This window comes from Cetorhinus maximus, chromosome 12 (assembly GCF_964194155.1).
Source record: "Cetorhinus maximus chromosome 12, sCetMax3.hap1.1, whole genome shotgun sequence".
NCBI lineage: Eukaryota > Metazoa > Chordata > Chondrichthyes > Lamniformes > Cetorhinidae > Cetorhinus > Cetorhinus maximus.
This window is the reverse complement of record NC_135890.1, coordinates 95,663,228-95,684,319: the sequence shown is the minus strand read 5'-3', so window position 1 is coordinate 95,684,319 and position 21,092 is coordinate 95,663,228. Positions and strand designations below refer to the sequence as shown.

General features: G+C 42.5%; 1 protein-coding gene and 1 pseudogene across 1 annotated transcript in view; both read left to right on the top strand.

Annotated features, from left to right (window-relative positions):
- LOC144687124 (leucine-rich repeat-containing protein 43-like) overlaps window positions 1–11,992 on the top strand; it is a 31,997-nt gene extending 20,005 nt beyond the window's left edge. Inside the window, exons 9-10 of the mRNA XM_078552877.1 lie at window positions 1,960–2,065; window positions 11,756–11,992. Coding sequence (XP_078409003.1) covers window positions 1,960–2,065; window positions 11,756–11,910 — 261 coding nt within the window. The 3' untranslated portion in view covers window positions 11,911–11,992. The remainder of the gene's footprint in view (window positions 1–1,959; window positions 2,066–11,755) is intronic.
- A 7,652-nt stretch (window positions 11,993–19,644) lies between these two features.
- Window positions 19,645–20,079, top strand: LOC144688005 (large ribosomal subunit protein eL33 pseudogene; annotated as a pseudogene).
- The last annotated feature ends 1,013 nt before the right edge of the window (window positions 20,080–21,092 follow it).

Sequence of the window (21,092 nt, the reverse complement as noted above, 5' to 3'; positions counted from 1 at the left end):
AATACCACTGGCAAATACTTTGCAAATATGCCAGGGCCAACACCAGTTTAGTTAGATGGGTCCTGTCATTCACACTTCCAACAGCAATCAAACTGGAAGACCTAGAATAGACTCATGCTTGTTAAAAGAGCTTAATGTTTCAATCGTGGGAACACAGAAGCAGGAGTAGGACATTCAGTCCACTGAGCCTGTTCTGCCATTCTCTGTTTTATTTGTTCATGGGATGTGGGCATCACTGACTAGGCCAGCATTTATTACCCATCCCTAATTGCCCTTGAGAAGGGTAATTAGAACACAGTTGATCTGTATCTTAACTCCATTTACCCTCATTGGAACATAAGGAGTAGGCCATTTAGCTCCTTCAGCCCGTTTCAACAGATTATGGTTTATCCGTAACCTAATTTACCTGTCTTTGTTAGCCAAAGTTATTAAGGGACATTGGGCAAAAATCTATCAACCTCATGGCTCGCTGGTTTCCTGCTGTTCTCATCCTCTGCTGTTAATATTGACGTAAAGTAATTATTCAACATGTCCATCATTTCCTTATTTTCAGTTGCAATATCACTGTTATCAGTTTTCAATGAGCCCACATTGCTCCTGACTACCCTTTTCCTAATATAATTGCTTCCTCCTTTAATTTGTATCTTTTGATACCCTTACCTTATAAAAATCTGTTGGGCGGAATTTTACGGTGCCGTTTTGGAGGGGGCGGGGCCGTAAAATGCGACGAGCCATTCAAAAGTCCATTGACTTTGGCAGGACTGTAAAATCTTGCCGGTTTAAAATTACACCCATTGTTTTCAGCCTGGAAAATTTCAATTGGTCCTGGCATCCACTGCCTTTTGCAAGAGAAAGTTCCAGATTTCCACTATTCTTTGTGTGGAAAGGTGCTTCCTGATTTCACTCCTGAATGACTTAGCTCTAATTCTGATTTCCCTTGGGAAACCCAGGCTCTGTGGATTACCCTACCATAGCAAATAGTTCCTCTGTATCTACCCTTTGTCAAATTAAACAGATCAGTTGCATCATCTCTCCACCTTCTAAACTCAAGTGAGTACAAGCCAAGTTTATACAACATGTTCTGCTAATTTAACTCTTTAAGCCCTGGTATAACACTGGTAAATCTGGTGCTATAACTTAGTATTGCAGCCACTGTGAAATTAAGGTCAACATTCCGTTAGCCTTTTTGATTACTTTTTGTAACTGTGCAATAGTTTTTATTGATTCGTGTACCTGGGCATCCAAATACTTTTGCCCCTCCACAGTTCCTGGCCTCTGGTCATTAAGAGAATATTCCAATTTGTTTTTCTTGGATCTAAAGTGAATGGCCTTACACTTTTCCACATTGAACTCCATTTGCCATAGTTTTGTTCGCTTACTGAATCTATCTCTGTCCATTTGTAACTTCACACTCACACCTACACAAGGGTCAGATTTTCATCACTCAAGTATATTAAAAGATACGGATCAATGGTAGATAAATGGCTTTTGAGAAACAGATCAACCATGATCTAACTTACTGTACATCCTAACTTAGCGTCATCTGCAAGTGTCTTTTCCTCCATCTGTCAGTTATACATATGGTGAAAAGCCGAGGCTCCCTGATATAGATCCCTGGGGAAGACCATTTGTCACAGTCCATCAATCAAGAACATTCCCTTTATCTCTACTCTCTGTCCCCTACATTCAAACCAATTACCAACCCATGTCACAAGGTTATCTTTAATTCCTTGTGCTTTAATTTTTTGCCAACCTAACTAGAGAAAGATGTTATGAGGAGGTCATAGTTCACCCTTGAGAGACACATAACTTTGGTAGAAAGAACCAATATTGCTTTCAAGTAGCTTTGATTTTTGTTGTAGGCAACAAGCAGAAAATCACTGTGGCACTTATAATGGCTTGATATTAATCTTCTCATTTGGTGTTAAGAAGCTACACATGTCCATAATTCCTCTTTAGGTGACTAAAAAAGAAAAAAGTGCAAAGAAAAAAGGTGACGATTCAAAATTTAAGAAAGAATCGGGGGCAAGTACAAAAAATAAATCAAAAGCCACACTGGATAAGAGTAAGTGCAGTAATTATCTTAGTTCCTTATGTGATATCCATGCTTCACTTGGTCAGTTGTTTTGTACCCAGTCTTTAATGAGTTAGAATTAATTCTGACCATATTATTTCCTAGACATTTTGCCTGTTATTTAATAATGAAGCAAAAATCATGCTAAAATAATGAATAATTGAAAATGTTGACGCTAATGTGCTCAGAAATCACAATGGGTATTGGCCTTTGGCATCTGATACCAACACCTGGAATTGACTTTGAAAAAGAAACAAAATGAATAAAGCAATGAACCAGGTAAAGGAAGAGAAGCTGGCATTGGGAAGGCTGTACAGATCAAAAAAGAAAAGGAGGCATCCCATGAGTACAACATAAATCCAATTCTGCTTATTTCCAAATAGAAGTTGAAAACTCACCAATAATGTCTGAAGTCTTCTGAGAACAGTAGAATGCATTAAATGTGCAGGAGGTACCCAAAGTCTGTCTTTAGCAAAAAAGGATTGGGTGTCACATTTTTCTGTTTGATTCAAATTAGGAACTTAACCACACTGATTTGATGAAATGTGGATCTAAAAGGATCTTACAAGAAAAAAAATCACCATTTCCTATATTACAATTTGAACTAATCACACCGCACAATTACATTTTTCATAGTGATTCTAGTACCATCTTGGATTGCTGTTCCAGCTAAATTTGTAGCTGTATAAATAAAATTTATAACATAAGTACCACCAACACATCAAGCATTAAAAAAGTCATTCAGCAATAACCTATAAAATGAGTAATTTAATATGAGAAAATCATGCCACAAGTTTTTGTCAGCAAGTCCTGCTCTTCTATCTGTAGTCTGGTCCTTCAGCTCTATGTTAGGCCCAGTAGGAACAAAAGCCTTGAGGATTTTGTGTTCCTGTGGTCAAATTATATGTGTGTGTGTGAGGTGTAGGACTATTATGGGAAGTGTCATTTTCACCACATATCCATACAATACTAAGCACATGGCACACGAACCAGTGTTCGCGATAACAAGTTTACAAAAAAATTACACAGAACATCAAAATACAGAAAGAAGTGGCAGGAAAAACTTAAAAATAACTGACATTTTTACTCAGAACTTTATACAGCTTATGTGCTAAATAACCTTTCTGAGCTAAATATATTGATCAGGGGAGGATTTTTACATTAAGTGAGCTGAGGTATGGTGGGATAGGTGAGGGATATAATGTGGCATCATATCCTTCCTTAGCACCTTCCAAACCAGTGACCTCTACCACCTGGAAGGACAAGGACAGCAGATGCATGGGAATACCATCACCTGCAAGTTCACCTCCAAGCCACTCACCATCCTGACTTGGAACTACATCGTTGTTCCTTCACTGTCGCTGGGTCAAAATCCTGGAACTCCCTTCCTAACAGCATTGTGGGTGTTCCTACATAATATGGACTGCAGTGGTTCAAGGAGGCAGCTCATCACCACCTTCTCAAGGGTAATTAGGGATGGGCAATTAATGCTGGCCCAGCCAGTGACACCCACATCTCATGAAAGAATTTTAAAAATTAGAACCAGAGAGGGATGTTTGTGAATTGTTCTAGGGCTGAGGGCAGATATTGTACCTGGAGTTAATTGGCCAGTCAGGGCCAGTCGCTAATAAGTGACATTTTCTGATGAGTTTCAAAGTCCTGATCAATAGAGACCTGATGGTGGGAACACCTCCCTGGTGCTGAGCTACACCAATGACAGTTTAAATAAAAGCTATAAATCTACCATAGGAAGTAAGATCTCTTTTATAATCATGTAAATAACAAAGAAAAAAGACTTTGGGTGGAAAGAATAAACAAAGAAATACTTGCATTATAAACAAGTGTTGCTAAACCACTGTGGGAAATAGAGCAAAAATGTATATTGCATAATATCACAAAAATCTTAAAGAATTTTTCTGAAGTTACTGATAAATATTACAAATATTTCAACCGTGAAGCCCCTATCATTCAGTATCAATACTACATGTAAACTTTGTGCACCATGCTAATCACATGATATACAACTTCAGTAAATTTGCTGTACCATAGAGATGAGTTAACCCCTGTTACATTAGGCTGTTAATTGGACCACAGAAAACATCAGAAACTGCTGCGATGAGCAATCACATGTGAGGTTAACCAATGTGCTATGAAAGTAATATTATTGTAGATGTGGTTGTTAAAGTTCCAGGCTTAGAAATTAGATTTCACTGTGCCCATTTAACAGGCTTAAAGTGGGTTTTAAGTATACAATATGGCAGGAAAATGATAGCTTCATACAGCACAGAAGGCCATTCAGGCCATGTTTCTATGCCAGCTCACTGAAAGAGCCATATGATTACTCCCAGTCCCTTGCTCTTTATTTATTGTGTTATGGATAGGAGGGGGTTGATTTAAACAGTGCTAATTTCTCCTCTCATCACACATCAGTAAACAGAAATGTGTTTTGATTTGTTTCTCTCCTTTTAAGTGGTGGTGTACTTCCCACCCCCTCAGTTTTGGTACAACCCAATTTTCTATTAATAACATCACAGCAAACTCGAGATAGGAAGAACTCAGAGGGTTAATTTATTTGCACGCACTCAAAATGTGGGAGGAGGTTTGCAACATTGCCTCTTTTCATTCATATAGTAAAAGAGGGATAGAGAAAAGAAAGATTTACAGTGCAGAGACCACAGAGAAAAGAAATATTGTTTCAAGTGGGTTTCAGAGTCCAGAGTCAAAAACCAATGAGATATTCCTTCATGGAGGTTGGCAGGTTGAAAACTGATGCTGTATAATTCACTTTTCCGGCGGGGTTGACTTCACACAATGAAATAGGCACGCGGAGATCACAGAATCACACAGTGCAGAAGAGGCACTTCAGCCCATCGAGATTGCACCAACATGTGAGAAGCACCTGACTTACCTACCTAATCCCATTTACCAGCACTTGGCCCATAGCCTTGAATGTTATGACATGCCAAGTGCTCATCCAGGTACTTTTTAAAGGATGTGAGGCAACTGGCCTCCACCACCCTCCCAGGCAGTGCACTCCAGACCGTCACCACCGTCTGGGTAAAAAAGTTTTTCCTCACATTCCCCTAAACCTCCTGCCCCTCACCTTGAACTTGTGTCCCCTCATGACTGAGCCTTCAACTAAGGGGAACAGCTGCTCCCTATCCGCCCTGTCCATGCCCCTCATAATCTTGTACACTTCGATCAGGTCGCTCCTCAGTCTGCTCTGCTCCAACGAAAACAACCCAAGTCTATCCAACCTCTCTTCAGGCAACATCCTGGTGAATCTCCTCTGCACCCCCTCCAGTGCAATCACATCCTTCCTATAATGTGGTGACCAGAACTGCACACAGTACTCCAGCTGTGGCCTCACCAAGGTTCTATACAGCTCCAACATGACTCCCTACTTTTGTAATCTATGCCTCAATTGATAAAGGCAAGTGTTCCATATGCCTTTTTCACCACCCCACTAACATGCCCCTCTGCCTTCAGAGATCTATGGACACACATGCCAAGGTCCCTTTGTTCCTCAGAACTTCCTAGTGTCATGCCATTCATTGAATAATTCCTTGTCAAATTACTCCTTCCAAAGTGCATCATCTCACACTTTTCAGTGTTAAATTCCATCTGCCACTTATCTGCCCATTTGACCATTCCGTCTATATCTTCCTATAGCCCAAGACACTCAACCTCACTGTTAACCACCCGGCCAATCTTTGTGTCATCCGCAAACTTACTAATCCTACCCCTCACATAGTCACCTATGTCGTTTATATAAATGATGAATAATAGGGGACCCAGCACAGACCCCTCTGGACACTGGCTTCCAGTCAATAAAGCAGCCTTCTGTCATCACCCTCTGTCTCCTACAACTAAGCCAATTTTGAATCCACCTCATCAAATTACCCTGTATCCCATTTGCATTTGCCTTCTTTATAAGTCTCCCATGTGGGACCTTGTCAAAGGCTTTGCTGAAATCCATATAAACTACACCAACTGCACTACCCTCATCTACACACCTGGTCACCTCCTCAAAAAATTCAGTCAAATTTGTTAGGCATGACCTCCCTCTGACAAAGCGATGCTGACTATCCCTGATCAAACCTTGCCTCTCCAAGTGGAGATAGATTCACTCCTTCAGAATTTTCTCCAATAGTTTCCCTACCACTGACGTGAGACTCACTGGTCTGTAGTTCCCTGGTTTATCTCTACAACCCTTCTTAAATAGTGGAACCACATTAGCTGTTCTCCAGTCCTCTGGCACCTATCCCGTGGTCAGAGAGGAATTAAAAATTTGGGTCAGAACTCCTGCGATCTCTTCCCTTGCCTTCCTCAGCAGTCTGGGACACAAATCATCCAGACCTGGAGATTTGTCCACTCTCAAGCCTGCCAACACCTCCAATGCCTTGTCACTCCCTATATCAATTTGCTCAAGAACCTAGCAGTCTCTCTCCCCGAATTCCATACCTTCATCCTCATTCTCTTGGGTGAAGACAAATGTGAAGTATTTGTTCAACACTCTACCAATATCCTCTGGCTCCACCCAATGATTGCCCCCTTGGTCCCTAATGGGCCCTACTCCTTCCCTGGTTATCCTCTTCCCATTGATACACTTATAGAATATCTTGGGATTTTCCCTACTTTTACCAGCCAGAGCTTTCTCATATCCTCTTTTTGCTCTCCTAATTGCTTTCTTAAGCTCCACGCTGCACTTTCTGTATTCCACTAATGCCTCCGCTGATTTGCTCCACTTGTACCTGCTCTCTTTTCCTTCTCATCGTATCCTGAATACCTCTGGTCATCCATGGTTCTCTGGGCTTGTTACTCCCTCCTATCACCCTAGAGGGAACATGTTGAGCCTGTACCCTCCCCATTTCCTTTTTGAACACCTCCCACTGCCCTTCTGTAGATTTTCCCACAAGTAGCTGTTCCCAGTCTACCTTGGCCAGATCCTCCCTTATTTTACTAAAATCTGCTCTCCCCCAATCCAAAACATTTTTTTTGCAATTTGTCTATTTCTTTGTCCATAACACGCTTAAATTGTACCATGTTGTGGTCGCTATCACTAAAATGCTCCCCCACCACCACCTCAGCCACCTGTCCGGCTTCATTCCCCAGAATTAGGTCCAGCACTGCGCCGTCCCTTGTTGGACCCTCTACATATTGACCTAAAAAGTTCTCCGGTACACATTTCAAGAAATCCACTCCATCCAAGCTCTTAACACTATCTATCCCAATTAATGTTGGGAAAGTTGAAATCACCTATTGTTATTGTTTTTCCACACCTCTGCAAATTGTGCACATATTTGCTCCTCAATTTCCCACTGACTATCTGGGGGTCTATAATAAACACCTGATAATGTGGCTGCCTCTTTTTTATTCCAAAACTCTACCCACAAAGCTTCATTCGATGGCCTCTCCAAGATATCATCTCTCCTTACTGCAGTAACCAACTCCTTAACTAATAATGCAATGCCTCCTCCTCTTTTATCCCCTACCCTGTCTCACCTGAAGATTCTATATCCCTGAATGTTGAGCTGCCAATCCTGCCCCTCCCTCAACCACGTCTCTGTGATGGCTACTATATCACAATTCCACGTGTCACTCCTCGCTCTTAACTCATCCATTTTACCTGTAATACTCCTGGCATTAAAGTAGAGGCCATCCAGCCTTGCCTTACTTCCTTGAAACTTAATGTAGCTGTACTCCCTCTGACTTGATTGTTTTACTGCATTATTATGTGTCCCTATTCTGCTAACATTCTGTGTCCCCTCCCCCTGCCGAATTAGTTTAAACTCCTCCCAACATCACTAGAAAACCGGCCCGCAATGTTGTTAGTCCCACTCTGGTTCAGATGTAGACTATCACGCTTCTCACCTTCCCCAGAAAAGGTCCCAGTGATCCAAAAACCCACCCTCCTGCACCAACTCTTAAGCCATGTATTCATCTGCGCTATTCTCCTATTTCTGTGCTCGCTAGCACGTGGCACTGGGAGTAATCCAGAGATTACAACCTGAGAGGTCTTGCTTTTTAGTCTACTGCCTAATGCCCTGAATTCTTGATGCAAGACCTCATCCCTCTTTCTACCTATGTCATTGGTACCAACATGTACCATGATCTCTGCCTTATCACCCTCCCTCTTGAGGATGCCCTGCAGCTGTTCAGTGACATCCCGGACTCTGGCACCAGGGAGGCAACACACCATCCTGGAGTCCTGTGGAGACGGCCACAGTTGCGCCTATCTGTTCCCCTGACTATAGAATCCCCTATTACTATTGCTCTTCCTCTCTTCCTCCCCTCCTGTACAGACAGGCTGCTTGTGGTGCCAGAAGCTTGGCTCTGTCTGCACTCACTTGAGGAACCAGTGCCCTCATCAGCCTCCAAAATGGAATACCGATTTGCAAGCGGGACCCCAGGGGACTCCTGAACTACCTGCCTGTTTCTTTTGGACTGCCTGGTGGTCACCCATTCCCTTCCTTCCTCAAGCCCCTTCAGCTGCGGTGTGATCACCTCTCTAAACGTACTATCCACGATGCTCTCAGACTCACGGATGCTCCACAGTGTCCCCAGCCGCCATTCCAGCTCTGAAACCCAAGCTTCCAGGAGCTTCAGCTGGACACACTTCCTGCACACATGCTGGTCCCGGGCACTGGAAATGTTTCTGGCTTCCCACATGGAGCACAAGGAGCACACCATGGCTTTGAGCTCTCCTGCCATGACATCCCTTTAAATTAAACCTTTTAAGTCAATTACTCTAGGGCCCTTCTTTCCTGATCCTCGTTACTACAGAATATACAAACTATAAACCACAAAAAGACCTTAAACTATAAGCAATAGAAGTAGTAAATACTTACCCGACCTTACCCACTACTTACCAGTCATTCCTCTCCCTTGTAGTCTCTACTGCTGCAGCAAGAAAAGACCACTCTCTGAAGATTTAAGAAGTTGGATAGCAAAGAAAAAATGCAAAGAGCACCTCTTCCCCTCTGCACCGAATTCCCACTGTGCACTAACTTGCTAATACCCACACTCACTCTGGCTGTGTCTCACTCAGGATGAGGCCTCTCCCCTGCTCGTGTGCAAGCACACTGATAGTTTGCTTCTAATAGTCCCTTTCTTAAATATAGATGAAGCAGTCTTGTAGGCAATGGTACAGAATTTCCAGCAGAAGCAGTCTAGGTGGGGCCACATGTCCAACCTGGGCTGGAGTTCCTTGTCTGTGAGGTTGTTAGTCAGATGAAAGAAAAGCGGACTAAGGCTTTGCAGTTCAGTAAGGCTACATTACTGGTTTCACAAAGGCCCATATAACATGACTCCCACCTCTCCATGCTGTCTTTGACAAAGGACATGTATCCTCATCTGCATCCAAGATTATTAAATGTCTCAACCATTAAGAATTGAAAGGAGGGTTGTGGGGAGCAGATGAGCAGGCTCCTGTTGGCCAGCCTGGATTATGAAATGTAGATGGCCCTTGTATAGCTCTCTCTGAATTTGGTCTGTGCAGTCCACAAGGGGTCATTAGTGACTCTTCAGGGATAACTGTGCGAGTTTCCTCGATACTACCAGGTAGCTTCTTTTGTTCAGGGTCACAGACAAACATAGATTCAGCCAATTTAGGTCTTTGTCCAGTTTGAAATTTTAAGAGATAGCAATGAGCATAACTCTCTATATATTTTATTTTAAAAAATACAGGGTGAGGTCTTAGTCCCTCACAATAGTTCAGTTTTTTTTTTCCTTTTTAAGTAATTATTCAGTTTATTTTTGAATGTTACTATCAAATCTGCTTCTGTCAACTTTTCAGGCATTCCAGATCCTAAAGAACTTGCTGCAAAAAAACATTTACATGCAGACATACGAATTAGGAGCAGGAGTAGGCCACATGGCCCCTCAAGCCTGCTCTGCCATTCAATAAGATTATGGCTGATCTGAATGTAACCTTGACCCCTCATTCCTGCCTACCCTTGATAACCTCTCACCCCCTTGTTAGTCAAGAATCTATCTTTCTGTCCAACTCCCATCTGGTTCTACTGCCATTTACCTTAAATCTTTGTCATCTCTTTGCCAACCAACCTGCCATTGTAAACAGTTTCTCCATAAATACACTACTAAATTTCTTCATAATTTTGAACACCTCTACCAAAACTCAACTTGAACCTGCTCTTTGGAGAACAATCTCAGGTTTTCTTTAGTCTCTCTATGTAATTTTGTAACAATCTCAAATTCTTTAGTCTCTTCATGTAATTTTTGTTCTGATTCATTTATTGGGTATGAGTGTCACAGGCAAGGCAGGCATCTATTGCCTATTCCTAGTTGCCGTTGAGAAGGTGGTGGTGAGCCACCTTCATGGACTGCTGCAATTGATATGGCTAAGTTACTCCCACAGTGCATTTTGATACATAACAGAGTGGCTTGCTAAGCTATTTCAGTGGGCTGTTAAGAGTCAACCACATTGCTGTAGATCTGGAGTCACATGTAGGTCAGACCAGGATGTCAGACTTCTCCACTCCCCACTGAAGGGCAGTAGTGAACCAGATGAGTTTTTATGACAATGTGATATTTTCATGATCATCATTAGGGAGACAATCATTTTATTGCAGATTTATTAATTAATTGAATTTAAATACCCACAGCTGCTATGGTAGGATTTGAACTTGCATCTCCAGAGCATTAGGCCAGGCCTTTGGATTCCCAGTCCACTAATATTACCCCCTAATCCCTTAGCCCTGGTACCATTCTAGTAAATCTAATAATTCTACTCTGCATGCTCTCCTTGACAACCATCTTAAAATGTGGTGCTCAGAATTGGATACAATACTCTAACTGAGGTCTAGCCAGTGCTTTATAAATATTTACCATAATTTCCTTGCTTTCGTTTTCTTTGCTGCTTCTATTTACAGAGACGAGGATCCTGTAAGCCTTTTTTAAAGTCTTATCAACTTGTCCTGCCACTTTCAAAGGTTTGTGTACATGAACCCTCAGGTCTCTTTGCTCCTGCATCTCCTTTAAAATTGCACCATTTCACTTTATATTGCTTCCCCTCATTCTTCCTTCCAACATTTCTCCCTTATTCTAATGAAGGTATAATTCATACAAAATACATTTCCATCTATTCTCATAGCATGATTAGCGCTTAAAAAGAGGGAAAATATTGGCAAGATAATAAAGTGTCAAAACTTCAAACAAACAAGAATAATGAGGACATACCTTACACGAATAAACTTCACTAATTCACAGATGATAACAGGTTGAATGGGCAATGTAAAAGAAAAGTGTAAAACTTGCATTTCTTACCAAGAGAAGTTAATCCATTACAAGGGGAAGTGCAAGTTATTGATTTGTTGAAGGCTAATGTTTTTTTGAGTACCAAAGTGTTATAATTTTCAAACCAAGTCAATAGTCACCAGTGTCACAGACACTTTTCCAACTTATGCTGACAACAGAGAGGCAGTTCCCATGAACTGACCAAGCCTTCTATGAACTGGAAACTTATCCATACATTGTCACAAGTTGGATACAATTATTCCCTTAATAGTGGAATATAATGTGGGAAACTAGAGGGATTTACATGATTCCAGAAAAACAAAATACTCATGATTCGCTGCTGGAGTACTCATGAATTTAACTTGTATCACTTTGCTTTGTAAATCCACGATGAACAGATTGTGCCTTTTGATTTTTTTTCAGAGAAGGCAAAAGGAAGAAAAGACATTGCTTTACAGGTTTCAGAGGGAATCAAGCCTAAGCATCTCCTTGTTGAGTTTAAGTTACAGCTACAGAAGTGGTTGACAACATCAGATGCAGACAATGAAATATACAGAAATAGCACTTCATTTAGTTGACTTGTTATGCATAAAGTGTGACCGTTGGAATTCATTTACGTTTTGAAATTCAACAATAAAAATAAATTGCCACTACTTTAAATCTTCCTGTTGTATTTCTTAATTCTTTCGAGATTCATAATTATTCAACGAGATTTAAGTTTGTGTTTTCAGCCATTTAAACAACAGCTTTTTTGTCATGTGATCCATAATTGAAAACACAATACTTCATAGGTTCTGGAAAGGGCTATCCTCGAATGTTGGACTTGGGTAAATGTGAGCTGCCATGCCTGTCTTACCCAGTATTTGGAATAGGTGCAGTTTGCTTCCCCAAGGCCAGTTTCCTTTGGAATCTGGAAAACAGAGTATTTATACTTGCAGTGAACTTTTAGGTATGAAAATAATTTCAAGGTATGCAATTAGTACTTTCAACTCTTAAGAATTGACTATTGTACCAATCTCTGAACAAACTCAAACCCACTGGCAACAATGATTAGAATTAAATGTGCTTAAGGGGCATTTTTTTGGCTGAGGGGACCCCTGTGCAAGCTGTAGACTATTTGCCAGCAAATTTATGGTCTTGACAGACCATGTACCAAACTCTGAGTCTATGCATCTTTGCTGGTTGCTGTGGATACAAGATGCAGTTTTTCCCTGGCATCCATTATGATCTATAGCAGATCAGCACTACCATCAGGCAGGTAGAACTTAGTGTGCTATAGATGAGGAAGATGATACAGAAGTCAAGTGTGATTAATATAAAACAAAAACAGAATTACCTGGAAAAACTCAGCAGGTCTGGCAGCATCGGCGGAGAAGAAATCAGTTAACGTTTCGAGCCTTCATGGCCATGAAGGCTCGAAACGTTAACTGATTTCTTCTCCGCCGATGCTGCCAGACCTGCTGAGTTTTTCCAGGTAATTCTGTTTTTGTTTTGGATTTCCAGCATCCGCAGTAGCTTTTAGCTTTTTGTTTTTACCTTTGTGATTAATATATACTGAGTCAGTATTGGCTGGTGCAATTTGCTGTGAATGCTATTTTCACGGATTAGGTCATATTGCACGTACTGTGAAATTTGTTACTTTGACGCAACAGTGGAATCAACACTGTTCTTCGCCTCTAGGCCTTACTTGAACCCACTCCATCTGATAAGTTTGCACTGATTGAGCGTAGTTCCTACCAGATGTGACCATAGGACATAAAACCACCCCAAATTTGTAAATGTTAGTAAATTGATGACATTACAGGTTTGTACAGCTGTACTCCAATTGTGTAGCTAAGGTAAATATTGTAATGTTCAGCAACTCAAACATGGCAAATGAGGAACCCATGAAATGCATTGGCCCGGACATTTGTCTGCAAGTGGGGTGTGCAGAGTCAGGAGAATTCCCAGCTCTGAGAATCTGACTTTTAAAAATGGCAGCCCAGTCATCATATTTTTGGTTGAGATGGGGGTAGGGGATGCTATATTCGAAGTCAGGATGGATGACCCTGGAGGTAATGAGGAGGATGCCGGGTGCAGAGGTGGGCTGGACAGAAGGTCTGCCTTGGAGCTCTGGCACTATGTCCAAAAATCTTTTTAAAAGAATAATACATCTATCACCCCTCAAACCCCCTGCCCAACACACTCCCCATTCCCTGACCATGCCACCTCATACCCTGTACCCACCCCTGACCTCTCATACCCTCCATGCAGCCTATGCCCTTGTACCCCCCCCCCCCCAAAGGTCCCTAATACCCTCCATGCCAACCTCTGGCCCTGTATCCCCCCCCATGCTCCTTTATAGTGTTAAGAACTAGATATAGTTTTAAGTAAGTTATATTTGTATTTGTGGGCATTTAGAACAACATATAGCTTTAAGTTTAATTTATACTTTATTTTATTTGTGTATTAAGAAAGGCGAAACCTGGGTTTGGTTTCATTTTAGAGTTTTCTTTTTAGATGGAGCCAGGAAGTCTCTAGGCCGTGCTTGTATACATGCATTTGTAATGAGGTTTTACGACACTTGAACTGAAGCAATGGGTTACCAAGGGGTTTAGAGAACTTAAAACAAACACAAAAAGTAGGGCAAAACTGTGCTGTTGCCCAGCAAAAGGGGACCAGAGATACACCCACAGAGACACAGGGAGAGACAGAAAGGCAGATTTTAGTTCAGTCGGTATGTGTATACCACAGAGTGAAGACATAAAAGGTCTACGACTTTCTCTAGTTGGAAATTATGCCAGACTGCTGAGGAAATAAGTTTAAGGAACTCATATATATCGCTCTAAAGTTAAATTTAGAGAGAGTTTTATGGATATCTCAAGGGAGATACCAATTTTGGAAGGACTGCTAGTGAATGTTCAGAAGTCTATTGGACTAGCTCTAGTCTTGGTGTGGAAATAGTGGTACCTCTTCACTGGAGTGTTGGGTTTGTAAGGGTATTGCTGGGATAAAAAGGACAGCGTGAATTTGAAACATTTTTTCCTTGGTGTCTGTATTGACTGTTGTCAAGTTAATGTTTCTTGTTTAATAAATGTTTTAACTTTTTATTAAAATCAACAGCAGACTTCTGTGAATCTTTCAATGAGTACCTTTTGCAGTTTATAAAAAAAAACAAAATTATGGTCTATCTTGCCAGGTTCCATCTGACTTGTCCAGTGATAACATCAGCTTGGATCGTAACAATAGCCCCTATGCAAACCTCATGCCAATTCATACCAAATCTTGCCCCCACCACCCTTTGCCCTTACATCTACCATCGAACTCACTCAATATCCACCATGGGCAGATGTCAGGATCCATGCAGAGATGAGATAAAATAAAGTTGTAAGTGTCTATTGCAGACTTCACTATATTGATAAAAACACACTCATCCATAAAAACTAATTTACTATATTTACTTTCCTTCAACTACATAAAGCCTTGTAACAACAAACATTTCATTCAAGTGCGCAATCCCTCATAACAACAACATTGGAATTTATAGTCCCACTTCAAATAGCCTATAACCATTTGAAGCTTTCAAGCAAACTGAGCTACTGTGATAATGGATGGTTGTGAAATCAGTCATGCAGCTGTAATCCAATAATGGAAGCCCTCAGGCTAATGTCAACAGACAGTGTGAAATAGCAAGGTATTTTTTTTAAACTCCAGACATTTTTTAAAAAGATTTAAAGGACAGGACTTTTACATGCCTTGACAGGTGCCTTTTGACAGTCCCTCCTCACACTTTTGACAGTTCATTTTTCCAGGTGCTCTTGACACTTTTGACAGTTGGTTTTACAAGCCTGTTAACAGTTCCAATGATCTTGACAGGTAATGAGTTTATGCACATTTTATGTGCATTTATGCTTACTTTTAACAATGCCAAAGGGCACTTGGCCTTTCCCCAAAGGTGTCCCGGGACCTATTCAAAGAAATACCTTACCTCTCCAAAGGGATACCCTGACTATTCAAAGAAATGAACAAAGTTCAGACTTGCTCTTACTAGGTCTACTCAGCATACTTCAGGTTTCACACTCCTGGGCTACCAAAATCTGACTTGACTGGAGACAGCTGATGATTTAAATGGCCATCTGTTTCCATGAAATGCATATCTTTGAAACATGAACTGCTCCCCTTCCTGCTCATGCAAAAATGGAGATGCCGTGCTCGGGGCAGTACTTGCGATTTCCAGGCTCATTGGCCATTTTGCCGCAATGGTGATACTACTGTGAAAATGTAGATATATGTTTTGCCACCACCACAATTTTTTTAATTCTTTCATGCGATGTGAGCATTTCTGGCTAAGCCATAATGTGTTGCTCATCCTTTATTGCCCCTGAGAAGGTGGTGGTGAGCTGCTTCATGAACTGCTGAGTCCCTGTGGTGTAGGTACACCCACAGCCCCATTAGGGAGTTTCAGGACTTTGATCCCGCAACAGTGAAGGAATGGTGATATATTTCCAAATCAGGATGGTGAGTGGCTTGGAGGGGAACCTGTAGGTGGTAGTGTTCCCATGCATCTACTGCCCTTGTCGCTCTAAATGGTAGAGGTTGCAAATTTGGAAGATGATGCCATAGGAGCCTTGGCGAGTTGCTACAGTGCATCTTGTAGCTGGTACACACTGCTGTTACTGTGCATTGTTGGTGGAGGGAGTGAATGTTTAAGATCTTGGATGGAGTGTTGATCAAATGGGCTACTTTGTTCTGCATAGTGTTGAGCTTCTTGAGTGTTGTGGGAGATGCACTCATCCAGGCAAGTGGAAAGTATTCCATCACACTCCTGACGTGCCTTGTTGATGGTGAACAGGCTTTGGGGAGTCAGGAGGTGAATTACTCTCTGCAGAATTCCCAGCCTCTGACTTGCTCTTGTAGCCACAGTATTTATATGGCTAGTCCAGTACAGTTTCTGGTCAATGATAACCCCCCAGATGTTGAAAGGAGGCTTCAGCGATGGTAATGCCATTGACTGTCAAGGAGAGGTGGTTAGATTCTCTCTTGTTGAAGATGGTCATAACCTGGCACTTGTGTGGCATGAATGTTACTTGCCACTTGTCACTTGCCAGATCAAGGCTGTATGTTGCCCAGATTTTGCTGCATATGGACACGGACTGTGTTAGTACGTGAGGAGTTATGAATGGCCCTGAACATTGTGCAATCATCAGCGAACACCCCACTTCTAACATTATGATGGAAGGAAGATCATTGATGAAGCAGGTGAAGATGGTTAGGACACTACCCTGAGGAACACCTGCAGTGATGCTCCAGGGCTGAGAAGATGGACGCCAACAAACAACCATCTTCCTTTCCTCTTAAAGAGCTGCAGCTGCCACCTTGCCTTCCACTTGCTCTCTGGGAAAGCATTTCATGTTCCAGGAGCCAATTAAATTAGGGGTATGGGTCAATGATGCAAAATTCATTACAGCAGAGATGGATCTGTCCCCTTATTCAACTCGAACCATTTTTGAAAATCAGAACTAACATATACACTTCAATCAACATTGTTGCCATCTTTTCATTTTATAGAAATCCAAGAACTGTGTAAATGTAATGGGTTTATCCCTTAGTGATGAGGCATTGCTAATGCATGATCTTGAGTTGCAAAATTACCTTCCAAAAATAAGACCAATCTGTTACAAGCATGGTGGTGTAGTGCAATGATAATGTCATTAGAGTAGTAATCCAGAGGCCTGGACTAATAATGCAGAGCGCATGAATTCAAATTACGCCATGGCAGTTTGAAAATTTGGGCCCGGATTTAAATCCCAGAAATGGCTGAAATTTCTAAGTTCCATCCCCGAACGCGGCATTTCCAACCTTCGTTGGGGCAGAACTGGAGTAGGGCTGGTGTTCGCGCATGTGCGATTCGCAGAGGCAGCTGGCCGTTTAAATTACCAGCTACCTTCACTGAAGTGGGATTATGGAAGGAGTGTGTAATCCAGAATGTGGCGATTAGAACAGTTAAGAGGTCTGAACTTGGTGGATTCTAATGGATCGCCAGGGTACCCCTTTGGATAGCATTCTGGGACACCTTTCAGAGAAGTAAGACACCCTTTGGCAGAGTTAAGGCACCCTTTTGGATTGTTAAAAGTGAACAGAATTTCATTGGAACTATCAAGCTACAAAAGAGGTGTCTAGCTGTCCAGAAACTGTCCGGCTGTCCAGGAGATGTTCCGCTGTCCAGGAGATGTCCAGCTGTCCAGTTCTCAAGGAGATGTCCAGTAGCCCAGGAACTGTCCAACTGCCCAGGAATTGTCCAGCTATCAAGGAGGGATCAAGCTGTCCACAGGATGTCCAGCTGTCCAGGAACTGTCTAGCTGTCAAGGAGATGTTAAGGAGCTGTCCAGCTATCTAATCTATCAAACTTGTCAAGGAGCTGTCCAAGGATACTAGTTGAGTTGTCATGGAGGAGGTAAGGGCAAAGGGTGGCGGGGACATGGGTTGGCACTAAGTTGACATATGGGTATGGGGCAATGGGTGTGGATAGAGTGGCATTAAGTTGGTATGGGGGTGTGAGGGGCCATGGAGGGCAGGCAGTGGGTAACAAAGTTGGCATAGGGGTTTGGGGGCCATAGGGGATGGGTGGGGGACATGGGTTGACTTAAGTTAGGCAGTCACCTCATGGTGTTGTTTGTTAGCTTCGAGCTCGCTGCTAAGCTTGGACTGAAAAATGGGCCCTGCAACTGTAAGTAGGCTGTTTTACAGCCTCTCTCTAACCACCTCCCCACCTCTCTCCGCCTACCCCATCCCACCAGCCCCTCCCAACAACCTTGTCCCAACAGCGTAGTCCAAACATCAGAAGTTAATTGAATATCATAAATGTCTGCTCCAATCTGTTTTTATGTGGATTGCTATATAAGACAGTTTCCTCCAGGGTACAGGAATGTATATCATGCCAACAATCACTGCTCAAGGAAACAGGTTAAGTCTATTGCCACTGTCAAATACTGGCAAAGACACAATTGTCATAAAATTAAAGAGTGCCTCCTTGCATCCTTCTGTGAAATTGTGTTTTTATTTGCACAAACCATTATTTGTCCTTCTATTCTGTTTGAACGTTAAGGGGGGTAATATTACTTACTGTTTATGCAATCAAGATCACTCTGTACAGATACATAGATTGGCACAAGTGCAATTAATGACCCCCTATATCCTGGAGAAGCTATTTTGGTTTAACAAGTTGTGTTTGTTTCACTAATAAAGCACAGCTGACAGCAATCTTCCTACATCAAACCCAATAAACCTTTTTTGCATGGACATTCAAATCTGACATTTTGGCAAGTATAGAACTGCGGAATAAACACACTGGGCAGAATTTTGTCAAGATTTCAGGGGTCTCGCTGGGGAGCCGGCTAGAGACCCACACCGGCTCTTTTCAGGAAGGTATGTTGACAGGCCCTCCCACAGATGGGTTAATACCAGCAGTGGTGGGGTGAGGCCCTTAAGTGGTTATCAATTGGCCATTAAGGGCCTCAATTAGTGGCCGGGTGAGAATGGCCGGCCATGGGCCTTCCAGCCCAGCACTTGATTCTGGTAGAGGCAGGAATGAGGCGGGGTTCCGGTACACCATCATCCTACCTAAGTAAATGCCCTTTCCCCATCAAGGGGGTGATGGGTAGACTTTGGGTGATGGTGTAAAACAGACAAAATTGACTGATTATAAATATTTCCTGATTTTCTTTTAAGTTCCTCTCTTTATAACTGAAAAAGTCTGTCCTCTTCTTCCAAGACCGCAATCTGCAGAGACCAGGACAAGTTATACTTGTATAGCATAAATCCAGGTTCATCCAAATAAGAGCTCTCCATATCACATAAGTACCTGATATGAATATTCTGAAAAGTAGAGTAGGCTCCACAAAAGGTTCTATTGCCATCCTTGACTTGATATTGAATTTCTTAACTTTTATCAAAACTCAGAAAAGTGTACTTCTCAAGGCAGCTTCCCATTTTAGAATATAAAGGCCCAAAATACTTCCATAAACCCCACATATGTGGATTCTTAGCTCAGAACCTCTGCCCCCATTTTGTTTCAATTTCTTTGCTTTTTTTCCCTCTCTCGTTTCTCTCTTTCCTTTATTTTGCTTTCGGACAGCAGCTATTCAGAATCCTGCCATTCGCACCTCCTCTAGACACATCTTTTATTTCATCATCACTCCCTTTGGCCTTGCACCATGAAACATTCTATTTCATCTCTCCTACCCAATTGCAGACATGCCCTTTTGATCTTCTTCCCACCCTCCCCTCTCTGTCTGACCACTCATTAACTTCTTCCAGGACTGTATGTGCCATAAATGGGACCCAGCTCTTCCTCCATCTTAGTATCAGGGCGGGCGATCCAGCTGCCTGGAAGATTATGGTGCAAAGCTGTGTTTACAGGCTATAAACGAGGCCTTCGAAACCAAAGAGAGCACACTGCTCTCCTGAAGATTGAGGGTGTTTATTGCCGTGATGAAACAGAATTTTATCTGGGCAAGAGATGTGCCTACGTCTACAAAGCAAAGAACAACACTATCACTCCTGGTGGCAAACCAAACAAGACCCGTGTCATTTGGGGTAAAGTGACCCGTGCTCATGGAAACAGTGGTATGGTGCGTGCCAAGTTCAGCAGTAACCTGCCTGCTAAGGCTATTGGGCACAGGATTCATGTGATGCTGTACCCATCAAGAATTTAAAGCGCTGCTGTACATAAATTGACATTAAATAGTAAAATGATAAAAAAAAATAAATGGGACCCAGAGCTATTGGTGAGAGCAATTCCTTTCCTCCTGTGGGAACATGTCAATTCTAGGCCTGGGAAGGTAGCCTGGTCTTTTGCAAGTGAGGAGATTGTGACTCTGGTTCACCATACCTTGGCCGGCACTTTGACCATCAGCTGCACTTATTTTTAGTTAATAATTTCGCATTATTAACTAAATAATAGTTTAGGGATTTTCCAGCAAACTGCGGCAGGACCGGCAAACCATTGAAATCTCCACTCGCATCGCTGGGACCGGAAGATCCCGCCGGTGAGAGGGGCGGGAAATTTCCGGCCCTAATCTTCTCTCTGCCAACAGCTAAGCCTTCTAATTAACCAACTAACGAGCACAGGGTTTGGTCTCCCTAACCAGTGACCAAGTATTTTTGGGTTAATGACTTCACGGAGCTGGGACTCCCCAACCTGATCTGGGATCTTTTGGCTGATTTCGGAATTCTCCCAGGGGCCCAAACTGGGGCAAATCTGCTCCTTTTACGTAAGGGAGATCAAGCCCTCCCCCTCTTCCCTCCCCCTCTTTAAGCCCGACCAAAGACCCAGAAAATGGGCAAAACTGTAAAAGGATTTGCACACAACAAAGGGTTAAAAGTCGCCTGGGTGTCAATCTGGGTCAGTCCCTGCAGCCGAGACCTGAAAGCTTCGCAGACGCCACCTCGGAAACAGGTCAAAGGTTGGACGTGACGTTACCTTACGAAAGCGGGTCCCGCAGAAGCGTCATATCCGGCCTGATGACGTCAGATGGCTAACCCGGTCCCGCTGATGGTGGGCGGGCTCCGACATCGGCAGCCATTTTGAAATTATCTGTTAAAGGTCGTTTAAGCTCGTTCACAGTCCCTGTGACGGCAATAAAACATTCCCGATTCTGTAATAATGAAACATGTCCAGTGGGAAGATGAATTTTTTCCAGGCTCTGATGAAAGGGTGGATATGAAGGCTGGAGGTGGTCTGTGCCTGACTTTAGCAGGAGAGGCTGCTGACAGTTATTTC